At 42.4% G+C, this 17,435-nt stretch overlaps 1 protein-coding gene across 1 annotated transcript in view; it reads left to right on the forward strand.

The window, feature by feature from the left end:
- The first annotated feature begins 969 nt into the window (after positions 1–969).
- Positions 970–17,435, forward strand: part of FAM124A (family with sequence similarity 124 member A) — a 104,918-nt gene continuing 88,452 nt past the window's right edge. Inside the window, 1 exon segment of the mRNA XM_020969997.2 lies at positions 970–1,291. Coding sequence (XP_020825656.1) covers positions 1,221–1,291 — 71 coding nt within the window. The 5' untranslated portion in view covers positions 970–1,220.

Here is a 17,435-nt window from a genome sequence, read left to right on the forward strand (position 1 = left end):
GTAGCCTCTCACTTATTAGGGCTTTTTCTCTGGAGTTCAAGGTGATTTACTGATACTGGTGATCTCATTAATACAACAAACCTTGGAGACAAGTAAGATCCCGGTTTGTTTGTTTTAAAGAATGCTTTTTTAAAAATCAAGACAAATTAAGACAGAGAGGGGAACAGTCTTATGGGATGAAAAGCAGTTAGACTGATCTTGAAATAGGTAATAATGAATTCAGTGTTGCAAACTATGAAGAAAAAAAGAAGGAAAACTTACCTACGTGTCAAACCAGGTTACTGGTGGAAAAGAGATGCTGGAGCATCTTATCTCGCCTTCAAAGTTCTCTCCTCTATTTCAAATGTATAATTTGGAGAGACTGGGGGGGGGGGGTTAGTATAAGTTCCTTGATAGACGTTGGTAGAAGCACCCACCCTCCTGCTCCCTTTCATAGTATCTAAGACTTAGAGCTAGAAGGGAATTTAGCAGCCACAGAGTCCAAGCCTTTCATTTTGCAAATAAGGAAATCGAGGCAGGGCATCACAGATTTAGAGCTGGATGGAAATTCAGGCGCCATTGACTCCAATCCCATCCATTTTGCACCACATCATAGATTTAGAGAACATTTGAGGCCAACCCTATTCATTTTGTAGAAAGGGAAACAGAAGCACAGAGTGATTTGCCCAGAGTTCACCGAGGAAATGAATGGAGTGGAATTTGAACTCAGGTCCTCCTACCTCCAACACCCTACTCACTACCGGCTGTTCGCTCTCTTACCGGAGTCCTTAAGCTGAAGGAAACTATGGACAGGAGGGAAAATATACACAGAGCAGGCAGCCCACAAACGTCCATCCATGCACACGCGCGCGCGCACACACAAACACACACAAACACGCTCACAGAGCGCTGGGAGGGAGGAGCGTGGCCATAGAGGCAGGAGAGGAGATGGGAGAGGGTGGGAGGAGGAGGGGAGAGGGAAAAGGGAGGGGGACGCTCTGACACCCAGTGTGCACAGCCTAGCGAGGAGAAAGAAGGCGGAGAAAGGAGGCAAAGGCGCCGGCCGCCGTCGCAACCAGAACACAGATGCGAGAGTTGCGGTCGGAGAGCAGGGAGCGACCGCTGTCCCCGGACAGGACCCAGGCGGGCCCCAGCGGGAGCGAAGGAAGGAAAGGATAATGCCACTGCTGCCGCTGCTGCCATCCCGGGAGCCCGAGGAGGAGTCGTGACTCAAGCCTGCCATGGACCCGAAGGCGGGCGGGGGCGAGGAGGAGGAGGATGACTGTGTGGACTCGGGAGCTGAGACCGGCGGGTGAGAAGGGATGGGAGGGATACGGCTATCGGAGCGCAACTGGGGCGCCGGGGAGAGCGAGCGCGCAGGCTCAGCTGCAGCTGGGGACGCGAAAAGGGGGGCGGCGGGGGCTCCCCCAAGCTCGGTGAAGAAGCGGGCGTCCGAAGGGATCGGGTCGGGGGCGGCAGGGTCCCCCCACCCGTCCTCGGACCCCTCTACTCCACCATGGGAGGGGAGAGTTAGAGTGGCGTAGGGAGAGTTTACATGTGGGTGTTACCTTGCTCTCTGGGCTGGGCTGTAGATCAAGCACCCCCACGGGGAAAGATCTGTCTTTCTCGAGACGCAGAAGTTTTAGGGGGGTTGGGAGCAGTTACTAGGAAAAGAGAGCCCCAGGCCCACACTGAAAGGGGCGGGGGGCTGGGACCTGCTGGCCGGGGCCTGGGGAAAGGTGAGACCTCTTGTGCTGGGGAGAGAGTCTAGGAGTGGGTCTCGAGGTGGAAGGAGAGCTATTTTCCTGCCTCTGAACCTCCTACTAGGAGGGGATCGAGATGCTGCTGCCCTTGTTGCTGTCCTGGGCTGGCTTTCTTCTTGCCCAAGCTACTAAATTCTGTTCGGGATGTTTGGGCAGGGTTAGAAAAGACCGCTCGCATTTGGTTTTGTGTGTATGTATATATACGTGCATGTGGATGTATATTTCTATGTATCCATACAGGTTAGGTGCTTTGATACTACACATCAGGTTGTTGGTTTTTTTGTCTGTCTGGCTTTAGAATGGGGCTTTAGTGCAGACTTCCTGACCATAACCCCCCTCCTCCCAATCCTCCCCCCTCAGTTGAATCATTAGAGTGTCTCCCTCCCTTCCTGAGTCTCAGACTCTCGACTTTTGAGATAAAGGGGAGGTGGGTAAACCTAGTACAATAGACTTCTGATTATTTAAATGACATACCATTTCCTATCAGCCAGCAAAATAAAATAATTAGCTCAAAATATCAGTAGAAGAATAATTACTCTTTTCCTCACCACCACTGTTTTCCTGTGTAGGACAAAAGGCTGAATGCTCCTGCCAGTGCTTCCTACCCAGCTCCTATCGCGGGCTGGACTTCCCAGTGCCTCCCCTGCCCAGCCCTCAGGATATAGCTACTGACCTGGGATGACCTGGAGAGGAAAGGGTGGCATGTCCTCGGGAGGAACCTTGAGGGACAGAGATCTGCTTTAGAATCGCGTTATTTCCAAACTAGAAAATGAGCCTGGGGCCATTTAGGACTCATTCTGGGGTTTGGCTGAACTGCAGGGTAGACCTGGGGGAGTTCCTAGAGAGTACAAAGCTTAGAATGGACTGAAGTATTTAGCACTGGAGTTGAACTAGCCTCGGGCTGCAAGCTCTCCTTGGATTTTCCCATCCCCAACCTGAGAAATTTAACCATCTTGGTACTGACTTTACTGGGGGACTTTCCTGTTTGTGTTTAACTTTGATTTCAAAAGCTAATTATCAGCTAAAGAGATTATAATTTCTAATTTTCAGCTCTTTTGTTGCTTTTGTGAATTTGTGACGTTTATCAACTTTCATTTCAGGGTTTTTGTTTTCTGCCTCCTATGACCTGGAATGTGAATCCAAGAAGCCATAATAAACAACCTATTCTTATTTGGTTCAAACCTCTGACATTTCAATTCACTTCCAGTTTGCAATCTCTCCCTAAAACAGATAAAAAGGGACTTTAGCTGGGCTGGTAGAAGGCACTGACCCAGATGGTGACATTATCCTTTAGACTTAGACAGTCAGCAGGACATCTGCTTATGTCTGCAAGCAATGGGCTGTTAATGCTGATGGTTTTATGGAGCTCTTTAGAGCCTGTGGTACTAAAACTGTGGCTGCCACAGTGCAGGCTTAGGTGAAGAATTTTTATTCTTTCAATATCATCCTTAAACTTTGAGGAGAGAACTGAAAAAGATGCATCTAAGTAAGATGTCATTAGTTATATTAGGTTGCCTGATCTTTGACACATAGGATTTATTTTCTCCTCTTTAAAATGAACATTTGTATTTAAATCTTAGTTTTGTCATCCCTAGTTTCTCCTTTTTTTTCAGTTCCCTGTCACAAAGCAAAATTCCTTTTGCCAGATCCACCACCCTTTACTTTTCTCTCTGATAATTATTGACTACTTAAGAATTCAAGTCAGTTTTCTGGTATTTAGTCAAGACAAAATTTGTTAACTTTTGGGTTGAGTTTATGGGGATTTACATTCTGAAAGCTCTCATAGCAATTTTCTTACATAGTTTCATGGAGACCTGTCACTTCAACGCCTCTGGTGTGAAAACTTCCTCCTCCAATGAATCAGTAACCCATCTATAATACAGTTTTAAAGAGAGTGATTTGCCCGTGCTCACATAGCTTATGTGTCGGAAGCTAGCCTTGAATTATAATCAATAGTTGTTATCCCTGAAAAGGGACTGCAGTATCATCCCACACAGTGTCTTTGTGATATCTCAGACCCTAACTCCATGCCTTGGCCATCACTCCATTATATGTGTTGTCTCTCCCACTACCTGTAAGATCTTTGATCACTCTTTCATTTGTAATCTATTGTTTCTTACTCCTTCCATTGTCTGCCCTTCAATGAGAGACATGGCTCCCTTCTGATGACATGGCTTCTCTTGCCACACTTCCATACCTCCATAGTTCACTGCTTGTAAATCAGAATTCTCTTAGCTCATCATTGTCACTTCTAAACAATCTGTCTTCTTTTGAGGTTCATGATTTCCAAATTTATTACCCATTCCAGACACTGATGGCCATTATTACTTGACCCCCAGATTATTCTATTTCCTTCTTCAATGAGTTCAGTGTTTGGCTCATCGTCTTCCTCACCTTCTCATCTTCTGTCATACTAGGGGATTTCAGCATGCACATTGATATCCCTTCAAATACCTTAACTTCTAGGTTCCTCAGTTTCACTCAGTTTCCATATTCCTTTACCCCATCTCACATAGCGATGATCAAACCCTAGATTTTGTCATCACCCAGAAGGGTTCTACTTTCTTCTTCACAGCCCCGGAAATTCTTTTCTCTGATCACAGTCTTTTATTGTCTGTCTTTTCCTATGCTTTTTAACCCCTACACACATACACATACACGCTGCTTTTCCTCCTCACTATGACTTCCATGCCCTGCACCCCTCAGCTCTTTTTCAGGTGACCATCCTTGTATTAGCTACCAGGGGTGGAGAAGGTTTTCTGCCTTCTGTGCTTTCAAGGCCACATGTGGCCCTCTAGATCCTCAAGTACAGCCCTTTAACTGAATCCAAATTTCACAGAACAAATCCCTTTAATGAAAGGATTTGTTCTGTAAAACTTAGCATTAGTCAAAAGGCTGCACCCAAGGACCTGTAGGGCCACATGTGGCCTCGAGGCTGAAGATTCCCCACCTCTCACTACACTCCCCTTCCTTCTTTCTCTCAGCCCTTTGCTTAACCAACTCTTCCTTGGTAGTGAACTTGATGGTGAATAACTTGATAATGTTCACTTGACAGTGACCAACTCTACACTATCCTTTATCTTTGAATCCCTTGCTTATGTTTCCCATTGCTGATCATGCCTTACTAAATCCCAACCTCAATTAAGTCTCACTATCTGCCTCCTCAATTATTCATGTGCTGCTGAATGGAGCTGAAAGAAATAGTGAAACTATGCAGATGGATTTTCATATTTTTGTTATCTATTCTCTTTCTTTCTTTTTTGGCAAGGCAATTGGGGTTAAGTGACTTGCCCAGGCTCACACAGCGTGTCTGAGGCTGGATTTGAACTCAGGTCCTCCTGACTCCAAGGCCAGAGCTCTATCTACTGCTCCACCTAGCTGCCCCTTTTGTTATTTCTTCTCAACTGGGCCCTCACTCCAGCAACACAAATGTTCTGTTCTCTACAGCTGTGTTAAACCTTCTTGTCTCTCCTTAAGCCTCATACCCTCTTTACTGATGACCTTAACTCATATTGACAGAGAGAAAGAGAGAGAGAGACAGAGAGACAGAGAGAGAGAGCGCATTTGTCAAAATGTTCCCTCTTCTCCACATCCTCTTCCATTACTACCTCCTCTCAAGTCTCAACTGATGAGGTAGCCTTTGTCTTTACCAAGGTAAACCCTTGTGCCCTTTATCCTATCCCCTCTTGACTTCTGTAGCAAATTACCTCTACTATCATCACTCCTTCTTCACTAATCTTCAGTCTCCCTCTATCTATTGGCTCCTTCCCTTCTGCCTATCAATATGCCCATTTCTCCTCATCTTTTAAAAAAAACAAAACCTCTCCCTGGTCCTATCATCCCCACTACCAATTGGCCTATCTCTCGCCTCCCATTTGTAGCTAAACTTCTTGAGGATGTTGCTTTCTCTTATTGCCTCTACTTTCCTATCTCTCACTTCTAAACCCTCTACAATCTTGCTTCTGATTTCATTATTCAACTGAAATGTCAGTCTCCAAAGTTACTGATGGTCTCTTAATTGTCAATCTTAATGGACTCTTCTCATTTTTTGTCTTTCTTGATTAGTGGTGCAGTAGATAGAGGACTGGGCTTGGAATTAGGAAGATCTCAGACGTTTCCTAGCTGTGTGACCTTGGGCAAATCAACTTTTGTCTCAGTTTCCTCAACTGTAAAATGAGGATAATAATATCACCTACCTCTCAGGGTTGTCATGAGAATCAAATTAGATAATATTAGCACAGTGCTAATCCATAATCTCCTCTCCTATCCTTCCCATATTTTCATCTTTTTGTATTATTGTCAGAGCACCACCATCCTTCCAGACAACATTCAAACAAATATATACAAAGCAAGCTATATACAGGATAGATAGGAAATAACATCTGATACATAGTAGGTGTTTAAATAAATGCTTCCTGTTTCCTTCCTTCTTCTCTATAGCCCTTGACACTGTTGATCACTTCCTCTTGGGTACTCTGTCCTCACTAGGTTTTCATGATACTGCTTTCTCTTAGTTCTCTTTCTATCCATCCAGGAGCCATCTCCAGTCATCCTGATCTATACCTTGCCCCTGGACCCAGATGGTTCCAGAGGACAAAGTGAGGCTGGTGACTTTGCACAGCCTCACTTAAATCCAATTCACTTGCAGGTCATGGCATCACCTTCCTGATGTCATGGTCCTCTTCGAGAATGAAGGACAAACAACAACTATCAACTACTCCTCGGTTTCCTCTGCTGGTTCTTCATCCATGCCATCCTCACTGTCCATGCATGTCCCACAAAGCTCTTTTCTGGCCGCTCTTTTATTTTTTGACTTACATTATTTAACTTGGTGGTCTTATCATCTTCCATGGATTCAATTATCATCTATATGCAGCTAATTCTAGATCTGTATATCCAGTTCTAGTCTCTCATTTGAGGTCATCACCCACCTCCAACCGCCTCTTGGACATCTCAGACAAAAGGCATTTCAAACTCACCGAGTCTGAAACAGAGCCCATAATCTTTCCCCCTCTTTTTCCTCCCCTCTTTCCATCTTTTGCTTCACTGTCTAGAGCACCACCATTCTCCCCATCGTCCAGGCTCACAAATTTGGTGTCGCCGTTGACTCCTCCCTCTCACGTGCTCCACATATCCAATCTCTTTTTAAATCCGTCTCTTTCTCTCCACTCACATAGAGACAACCTTAGTTGGACTCTTGTTGCTTCCTGCTGGGTTACTACGGTGACTTTTTGGTTGATCTCTTTGCTTCAAGCCTCTTCCCACTCCAGTCCATCCTTCGCTAAGCTGCCAAGGTGCTTTCTGTTGTAAAGTATAGGTCTGACCTGCCACTCCCCTGCTCAGTGTGATCTGGTGACTCCTGTTATCTCTGGAATCAAATATAAACTTTGTTTGGGATGTAAAGCCATTTGTATCCTAGCCCCTTCTTATCTATCCTGTCTTCCTATGCTTCTTCCCTCTGGGTGCACTCTGCCATCACAGACACCAACCTTGCTCTTCCTCACATTCCATCTTTGACTTTGCCTTGTCACTGGCAGTCTCCCCAAGCTCAGAATGCTCTGCTCTCTCACCTTTATCTCATAATTTCCTCAGCTGCCTTAAAAACTCAGAACAAAGTCCACCTTCTGCAAGAGGCCCTTTCCATTCCCTTTGAGATTATCCTCCATCCCCTCCCTATATATCTTATATGTGTATATCTTATATGTGTACCTAATAGTTTGTGGGGCAGCTAGGTGGCACAGTCGAAGAGCACTGGCCTAGGAGTCAGGAAGACTCATCTTCATGAGTTCAAATCTGGCATCAGACACTTACTTAGCTGTGTAACCCTGAGCAAGTCGATTTACCATGTTTGCCTCAGTCTCCTTATCTGTAAAATGAGAAGGAAATGGCAAACCATTCTAGTATCTTTGCCAAGAAAATCGCAAATGGAGTCATGAAGAGTGGACATGAGAAAGTATGCTTCCTGAGGCCAGGGACTGGTGTTTTCTTGTCTTACTTGGTATCTTTACCACTTAGCACTATCTGATGTAGAGTAGACACTTGTTAGCTGACTCATTGAGAGCAAAGAGCATCTTGCTTTGGTATTTATATTCCCAGTGTTTAGTACAGTGCTTGGCAAGTGGTAAGTACTTTAAGTGCTGACAAGTGGTAAGTACTTAATAAATGCTGTTAATTCATTCATTTCATTCATAAATGGCTTAACTATAAGGCCAAATAGAGGCACCCAGTGGCTCAGTGGATAGAGAGCTGTGACTGCAGCCAGTAAGACCTGAGTTCCAATCTGCCCTCTGACACATATTAGCTATGACCTTGGACAAGTCATTTAACCTCTGTTTGCCTCAGTTTCCTCAGTTGTAAAATGGGGATGATAATAATAGCAACTGAAGGGTTATTGTGAAGATCAAATGAGATAATATTTATTTAAGTGCTTAGTACAGTACCTGGCACATAGTAAGTGCTTAATAAATGCTCATTCCCTTTCCTTCTGCTTCCCTCCCAAATCTCTATCTATATGATAATAACAGCTCACATTTTTCCAGCAGTGTAAAGCTTACAGAGACATCCTTCAGCCTTTTGAGCCTTATTCACATTAGTTACCTTCACACATGTTATGTTTTAACTAAACTGGCCTTCTGACATTCTGTGTCCCGTCTCCCACAAGTGGAAAATATATCTTCCTATCCTCTGCCTCTTCGAATCTCTAGCCCTTTTCAGAACTCGGCATGTACCACCTTTCACAGAAAGTCTTTCTGCCTGCCCACAGCTGCTATCCTTCCCCTCTAATAATTATTGTTTAATTGTATCTGACTCTTCATGATCCCATTTGGGAATTCCTTGGCAAAGATACTGGAGTGATTTGCTATTTCTTTTTCCAGCTCATTTTACAGATGAAGAAACTGAGGCAAACAGGATTAAGTGACTTTCCCAGGGTCATACAGCTAGTAAGTGTCTGAGGCTTGATTTGAACTCAGGCCTTCTTGACTCCAGGCCCAGCACTCTATCCATTGTACCACCTATCTGCCCATTTGGTAATATATCACTGTAAATATAGATTGCAATTAATCAGTTTGAATGAAAGTGACAGTCAAAAACTTGCCTTGTGTAGATGTAAAAAGAAAGCTATCAAAAAGATAGACTTTGTCTTTTCATTATTTAATACTCGCATGGCTTTTTGCCCATTTGCCCAGCAGCAAATGTTATAGATCAGAATAAACAAAGAAACATGTTATGATTAGTGTTATCCACCCAGCTACCTATATACTGTTAATTTGTTCAAATAATTGTACCTTTCAGTCTTTAATTAATTCTTATGTTTTTTGCCCTGACATTCTTCTCTTTGCTTGGCATGGCATTGCTGCTGCCCAACATAGCCTTCAAGCTAAGATTGTAAGCAAGGCGATATTCTTCAGCCGTAATTGTTTTTGGTTGGAAGCCACAATTTCCCAAATCCACTTGAAAGTGAGCTTTGTACTTCAGTGTGCTTTTTAGTGCCTACGGCTGACAAGCCAGACTGCTAGAGAGTAGCAAACTATTTTAAGTAACTGAATCCCCTTAACAAAAGGACAGGCAAGATTGTTTTATATCTACATAAAGGAAATAGAACAAGTGAGACTTGGCTTTAGAACGGCCATTAGTAAGATTTGTCCACTGACCCGCTCTTTCAAGTGAGACTACACACCAAGTGGATTCATTTCTTCGGACATTGTAATCAAGCATTGTAGAATCACCCCCTTCACGTCATCCCTGAACTGCTGAATCAGGGTCATACAATGCCCTTTACCTATGGCTCCCTTCCAGTTGATGATATCACAGAATTGGGAGATGAGAGCCAGGTCATGAATCTAGTGTTTTTAGAATGGGTAGATAAGAAAGAATAAACTGAAGAAATCAAATCTGAAATAGACAGGGAGAAAGACAGGGAGAAGTCATAGTACTTCTTCTTTCTGATCAAGAGAAGGTGATACATTTATTACTTACTGTAGGTATTTGTTTTCCTTAGTTAACCAAATTTACATAGTATCTGGTCCAGTGCCCTGGACACTTGCTGAAAGTTAATACCAGTGAGATTTGTGGTGCAGTGAGTGATATTATGCATAAAGGCAAAGGGGCACAATCTTAAACTCTATGCCAATTTCCTGGGAAAGAAGATTGTAGGAAAATATAATTAGAAACCCAGAAATTAGCCAAAAAACTCAACTGTGCGCTGTTTGTGCTCACCAAGTATGCATATCATGTAAATGTAGGGGAGGGGAAAGAGGACTATGGGGAGTTCCCAGGTCAACTGGAAGAGTTTACAGGCTGTGATCTTTTGTGTGGAACTTGCCTAGGGCACATAGCTAGTAAGTGTCAAAGATAGGATTTGACCCTGTCTTCTTGACTTTAAGGCCAACACTCTAGCCATTAAGCTTTAAACTGCCTCCTATCTCTGTTATGGACAGATTAATGCAATTTATTTCCATCTACTAATTACATAACAATGGAGTCAACCCTAACTTTCTAGCCCCTGCAGTGTTGAGTTGATAGTAGGTTATGCCCTATTGGAGGCCTCTCAAAAGGCTCCTGAATTAGAAGCTGGCTAGAGCAAGAGGTTTTGACATGGCATCTAGTTGATGTATATGTCTAGATAGAGATATGTGTGTGTGTGTGTGTGTGTGTGTGCGTGTGTGTGTGTGTATGTATATATTATGTATATATGTATATGTGTATATGCATATTACATATATATGTGTATACACACACACACACACACACACACACACACACACACACACGGGGTGATGGTTCTAAAATGCAACCATACCACTTTGCTATTCACAAAATGTGTCCCACATAAAACTCGTTAAATCTCTTAATCAAGCAGTCAACAAGGATTTATTAAATTCTTACTGTGTGCCAGGCACCATGCTAGATGCTGAAGATGCAAAGTCAGAAATGAAACAGGCCTTGCTCTAGCCAAATCCACTTGAGACTCACTGGAGATGGATGTGGCATGGGAAAGGGTGAGCACTGGTTCTAGAGTTATAAGACATGGGTGCGAATCTTGATTCCTTATCACCAGGTAAACTTAGGCAGCTCGTATTCTTTTGAGGAGCACCAGTTTTCTTGCTTCTAAAATGAAGGAGTGTGATTCCAAATGCACTTTAGTTCATTCTGTATTATGAGCATGCTAAGTCCTTGCAGCTAGGTGGCGCTATGGATAGAGTGTCACACCTAGAGTCAGGGAGACTCATCTTCCTGAGTTCAAATCTGGCCTCAGACACCATCTGTGTGACCCTGGGCAGGTCACTTAACCCTGTTTGCCTCAATTTCCTCATCTGTAAAATGAGCTGGAGAAGGAAATGACCAGCCATTCCAGTACCTTTGCCAAGAAAACCCCAAATGGGGTCATAAAGAATTGGACGTGACTAAAAAAATGACGAAACAACAAAATGATTATTATATGATTATATATGTTAACCTATCACATATGTGCAGTCTATCACATCCTCTCATGTGCTTTGGGATTAGTCATTTCAAATGAGAAAACTAGAAAATTATTAAACATTTTATTACAAAATTGTTATAGTATTTTATCTCTAATCATTAAACATCTCATGGATTTTACTATATTAATCTAATAATAGAATTAGCCAAGTAGATTTGTCATATTTTGGCATTTACAAAAATGGACATTCTTTGAATAAAATGTTGCATTTGTATATTTAAAGTGTTCAAATCTGAGATTGTGGTGTAGCAGAATAGTAAGACAGGAAAACGGAGCTCTTGCCTCGGCTTTTCACTAGCTGACTGTGTAACCTTGGGAAAATCATTTCATCCTTTCCAGGTTTCAATTTCCATACACATTAAACAAGGTAATTGGACTAGATGCTCTCCAAGATTTCTTCTGTTTTTCAAATTCTACAATTACTAAGGCATTTTATTTGAAAAGGGAAAGCCAAATGCTATTTTCCTTTCATTCTTTTCTACTGGCATTATGTTCTCTGTTAGGTCATTTAAATAAGCAATAGGAATACTTTCAAAAATATTTATAGTTCAATATGTTCAGGTTTTTTTTTATTGGAAAGAACCATGACATTTAGCTTCTGGTGACAGCTGCGGAGTTGAGAGAGTATAATGGAGCATACACCAGTAAAATTAGGAAGAATACATCAATTCATCCTAATGCCTTTGTCATTGAGTTGCCTAAGTCTTTAGCCAATCAACAGGGCTGACTTGATATCTATGAAGAATGGAGCGTTGTTCTAGGATTGAGTGCATGTCATAATGGAGAGAGTATAGGATTTGAGGTCAAGAGACCTAATTTAGAACAGTGACTCAAACATCTGCCAGATGTGAATTGGGGAAGTCATTTCACCTCACAAGCCCTCAGTTTCCTCATCTGTAAAATGAGAATAACATTTCTACTATTTCTTACAGGGCTATTGTAGGGAAAGCGTTTGGTAAATCTTACAGTGTAATAAAGATGGCCTAACATAACAATTTATATAAATGATCTTGGAGGCTGAACCGAGGAATTAGTACTTTAAACCCATACCTAGAGAAATCTTGGAATATATCTTGTGTCTAAGACTTTATGAATGTGATTCACAGGGTCATTGGTTTAGAGTTGGAAGGGACCTGAAAAGCCATCTAGGTCATTCTCCTCATTTTAGGGTCTCCCATATCTCACATAAGCCCTGAAGGTAGCAGGATTATATTGGGTTCAGGGCAGCCTTTTTTTTTTCACCTTACAAAAAAGGTAAATATATTTCCCTTCCTTTTCAGGTTCATTTTTTCTGTAAGGTCCTAAAGTTATCTAAACTTGTGACATGCCATGATTTGGACTCTGACCTCAGAAAGAAACTGAGTTTGAAATTGGTAGATAGGTAGTACCCTAACATTACAGTGAACACTTTTTGAGATCTACAGATGCCTATGCCTTATGGTACTACTCTAAGGGCTTGGATCCCTCTGGGAAGAAAACACATTTGGGAATGTTAGATAAGCAATCTCACTATCTTTTGGAACCATACTATCCAAATAACTCACTGTAATAACAAGGCAAAATCCAGGCCCCTTACTCTTCCATATGGCGTCTTTAGTCCCTCTTCACCACTCCCATAACCAAAGTCAAATGTCTCTTCTCCTCTCCTCTCCTCTCCTCTCCTCTCCTCTCCTCTCCTCTCCTCTCCTCTCCTCTCCTCTCCTCTCCTCTCCTCTCCTCTCCTCTCCTCTCCTCTCCTCTCCTCTCCTCCCCTCTTTTCTTCTCATCTCCTCTCTTTTCTTCTTCCTCCCCTTCCCCTGCCCTCCCTTTCTGTCCCTTCTCCTCTCCTCTCTTTTTCTGACTCATACTTCTCAGATAATTTCCGTTGTTTCCAAAGATGACCAGATTCCTAAGCTCTTCAACCTGAAATAATCTTTAAGGTAACTTCCAAGACGTGTTAGCTATGAAGTGTTTCCTCCTTTAACTAGGAAGCTAGGATTCAGGAATGACATTGTCTAGGAACTTCACTCTTGGGCCATATATATGGGTGAGCACATCCTTCTTACCATGTGCTTCTGCCACAAGGAAGCTCTTGGGTGAGGAGTCCCTCCTTCTTTCTGCACTCTCAAGACTTCTCCAGCAGTAAGACAGGAGGGAAAAGGGATGAGTTTTGTTGGTTTCTTTTTATAAAATAACATATAAGGAGGGTTCCTTCCAACAAGGGTTCATCCTGCCAAGGGTCCAAGTCAACCAATTTATCCTGCAGTCACTATAACTTAGCCTTAGCTATGTGACCCTAAGCAAGTCACTTAATTCCAATTGCCTCACCAAAACAAAATAAAACAAAACAACCAAAAAAACCAAAACAACAAAAAACCCTTAGCCTCCGAGGGAAGGGTTCTTAATCTTTTTTGTATCATGGACCCCTCTGGCAATCTGTAAAACTTATAGATCCCTTCTCAGAAAAAATATTTTTAAATACATAAAATAGATAGTATCACAAAATAAATTTTATTGAAATATAGTTGTCAAAATATTTTCAAAAACAAGTTCCTGGACACCAGGTTAAGAACTCCTGCTCTAGAGACGTATTGGTATACTTTACAGGGAGATGCAATCAAAAGTCCTAATGAAAAGCACAAAAGCTCATTATATTGATTCAGTCATTAAGTGTTTATTAAGTATCTATTATGTGTCAGGCCTTGTGCTAGAGGCTGGTATACAAAGACCAAAACAAAATACTTCTTGCCCTCAAAGTGCTTATATTCTATTGGGAAGAAGCAATATATATACCTAAAAATAAATCTAAAATATGTACAAAGTAGGTTAAAGGGTAGCTAGGGGTTGTAGTAGATAGAGCGCTGTGTTTGGACTCATCTTCCTAAGTTCAAATTCAGCCTGAGACACTGCCTAGCTGTGTGTCCCTGCGCACGTCACTTAACCCTGTTGGCCTCAGTTTCCTCATCTGTAAAGTGAGCTAGAGAAGGAAGTGATAAACCACTCCCATATCTTTGCCAAGAAAACCCCAAATGGGGTCACAGAGAGTCAGACATGACTGAAACAAATGAACAGCAGCAACAGGTTAAAGATAATTTCCAAAGAGAAGCCTCTAGCAGCCAAGGAGATCCAGATAGGCCTCCTGTAGGAAAGGGCACTTTGGCTGAGCTTGGAGGCAAACCTGAGAAGTAGTGCATTTCCAGGCATGGGGGCCAGCCTATGCAAAGGCCAAAGATGGCTTGTCATATATATAGAGAACAACAAATGAATTTTTTATTGCTCAGTCATTTTTCAGTCACGTTTGAGTCTTGGTGATTCAGTTTGAGGTTTTCTTGGCAAAGATAGTAGAGTGGTTTGACACTTCTTTCTCCAACTAATTTTACATATGAGGAAACTGAGGCAAATAGGATTAAGTGACTTGCCCAGAATCACACAGCTAGCAAGTGTCTGAGGGTGATTTGAACTCAGGAAGATGTCTTCCTGACTCCAGGCCAGGCACTCTATCCATTGTGCCACCTAGCTGCCCCAGCAAGCAAATAGGCAAGTTTAATAAAATGTAGAGTGTGTGAGGGAAAGAAACGTATATTAAGCTTTCAAATGTAGACTGGCATCTGATTGTAAAGGGTTTTTAAAGCCAAGCAAGGAACAGCTTTGATTAACTGCACTCTTGCCTGTTAATTATTAGTAGTCCTTGACAATGAAAAAGCAATGCCTTTGGGTGCTCTGGTCCACAGCCTCGGTTTGAGGGGCTCTTTGGAGCTGTGGGAAGGCAGCTCGCTTGATGCAGGAACTGCCATTTGGGGAATTGCTTTCCCCACAGCTGTCTATGCATGAAGTCCACTGCAGTGTACATGAGACATTCCTCACGTTAACAATCCATTGTGAGAATCTGTACCTCTCATAGCTGATGGTCCTTGAGCTTACACTCAACCCCACCCCACCCCCCACAAAAAAAACCACATGGTCATGCAAAGTTTCTCTAGGCTTGTACCTGCTATTGCTTGTCAGGATCTCTCTCTGTTTCTCTCTACACACACACACACACACACATGCACATACACACATGCATGCACACATACACACATACATACATACATAGGTGTATGTGTGTATGTATGTAGCACACATTTATGTAGTGCTTTAAAAGTTACAAAGAACTTTATAAATAACTCATCTGATCCTTACAACAATCCTGAGAGATAGGTGCTATTATTATCCCCATTTCATAGATGAGGAAACAGAGGCAGGCAGAGGGTAAGTGATTCACCCAGGGTCTCCCAGCTGTAAGTGTCTGAGGGTGGGTTTGAGCTCAGGTCTTCCTGACTCCAAACCCAAAGTTCTGCGCACTTCTCCACCTTTCCTTTTTTTGAGGAAAGCAAAACTAAAAAAGGAAAGTGAAACTAGAATCTTATATTAGGAAAAAGGAATAAATGAAATGGGCCAGAGCGTTGTAGTGGCCTGGTTAAGGGCAAGAGAATTCAAAGGTTACCTTTCAGAGTTGAGCACCCTGGGGACAAAGTAAGAGTTCCTGTGGGAAGGGGATGAAGAAGATGGCCAGAACGTGGGTAGAATGGCTTGGAAATGGCTGGGAAGTGATGGGTCATTGCATTTAATCTAAGTCCAGTTGATTTTTAGTGTTGTTTTCATTTACATTATGTAGTCATTGTGTATATTGTTTCACTGTTCTTTCTTTATTCTATACCAATAATCCTCCTGTGTTTTCTGAATTCCTTATATTTGTTTTGTCTACTGGAGTGATATAATCCCATTACATTCAAATTCCACAGTTTATTGGGCTATTCCCCAGGTGTTAGACACACACTTGGTTTCCAGATATTTTTTCTGGGCAGCTAGGTGGTACAATAGATATAGCACCTGGCCTGGTGTCAAATAGACCTGAATTCAAATCCAGCCTCAAACACTTAATAGCTGTGTGTCTGGGCAAGTCCTTAACCTCTGTTTGCCTCAGTTTCCCCATTTGTAAAAAAAAATAGCTCCTACCTCCCAGGGTTGTCATGAGGATCAAATGAGACAATATTGATAAAGTGCCCAGAACATATTAAGTGCTTTATACATTTTAGCTATTATTATTTCTATGGCAAAAAGTGATAGGATAAATATTTTAGCATATCAGTCATTTACTAAACACATGCTGTGTGGCAGGCACTGTGCTAAGCGCTGGGAACACAAAAAGAGGTGAAAGATAGCCCCTGCCTTCAAGGAGCTTACAATCTATGGAGATTGTCTATCCTCCATGTTTTCAGAGTATTGATCTAGTAGTGGGATATTTCTAGGTCAAAGAACTTCTATTTAATGACTTTTATTGCACAATTGTGATGAATGTTCATACATCAGTCAACAATCATTTATCAGGCACTTACTATGTTCCAATCACTATTTGAAACACCAGGGAATACAAAGATGAAAGTGAAACAAATACGGCCTGTCCTCAAGGAGGCTACGTTCTCATGGGAGAGGCAACATGTAGACGTGCAAGGATATACAGATTCCACAGAAAACGAATATTAGGTAGTTTGGGGAGAGGCTGTACCAGCAACTGGAGAAGGAGGACAGTCTTCCTGAGGATGGCAGAGCTTGAACTGTCTTGTAGGAAAGCAGGGCTTCAAGGGGCAGCTCGGTGGTGCAGTGGATAGAGCACTGGCCCTGGAATCAGGAGGACCCGAGTTCAAATCCGGCCTCAGACACATAACACTTACTAGCTATGTGACCTTGGGCAAGTCACTTAACCCCATTGCCTAGCCAAAAAAAAAAAAAACAACAAAAAAACAAGGAAAGCAGAGCTTCAGAGAAGCAGAAGGGGGAGGGGAAGAGGGGAGGGGCAGTAAATTCCAGGCATGTGAGATAGTGCAAAGCACCCAGATGGGAAATCTAGTGTTGTGTATGGAACAATGAATAGGTCAATATGGCTGGATCCTAAGAAATGGTAGGACAGAACCAGTCCGTGAAAAGATCTGAATGTTAAGCAAAGGAGTTTCTATCTGGCCCTCTAGGCGATAGGGAACCATTGGAATTTGTTGAGCAGAAAGGTGACAGCAGAACAGTGTTTTACAAAAATCACTTTCGATAGCTGTGTCAAGATGGATTAGAGAGAGGCCTGAGGGAAGGAGACAACTACAGTAAATAATCCTGGCAAAAAGGTGACGAGGGCCTGAATTAGGGTGAAGGCTGCACCAATGGAAAGAATAGAAATATTAGAGATCTTATGGAGATCC

This window comes from Phascolarctos cinereus, unplaced genomic scaffold, assembly GCF_003287225.1.
Source record: "Phascolarctos cinereus isolate Bilbo 61053 unplaced genomic scaffold, phaCin_HiC Scaffold_726;HRSCAF=1367, whole genome shotgun sequence".
Lineage (NCBI taxonomy): Eukaryota > Metazoa > Chordata > Mammalia > Diprotodontia > Phascolarctidae > Phascolarctos > Phascolarctos cinereus.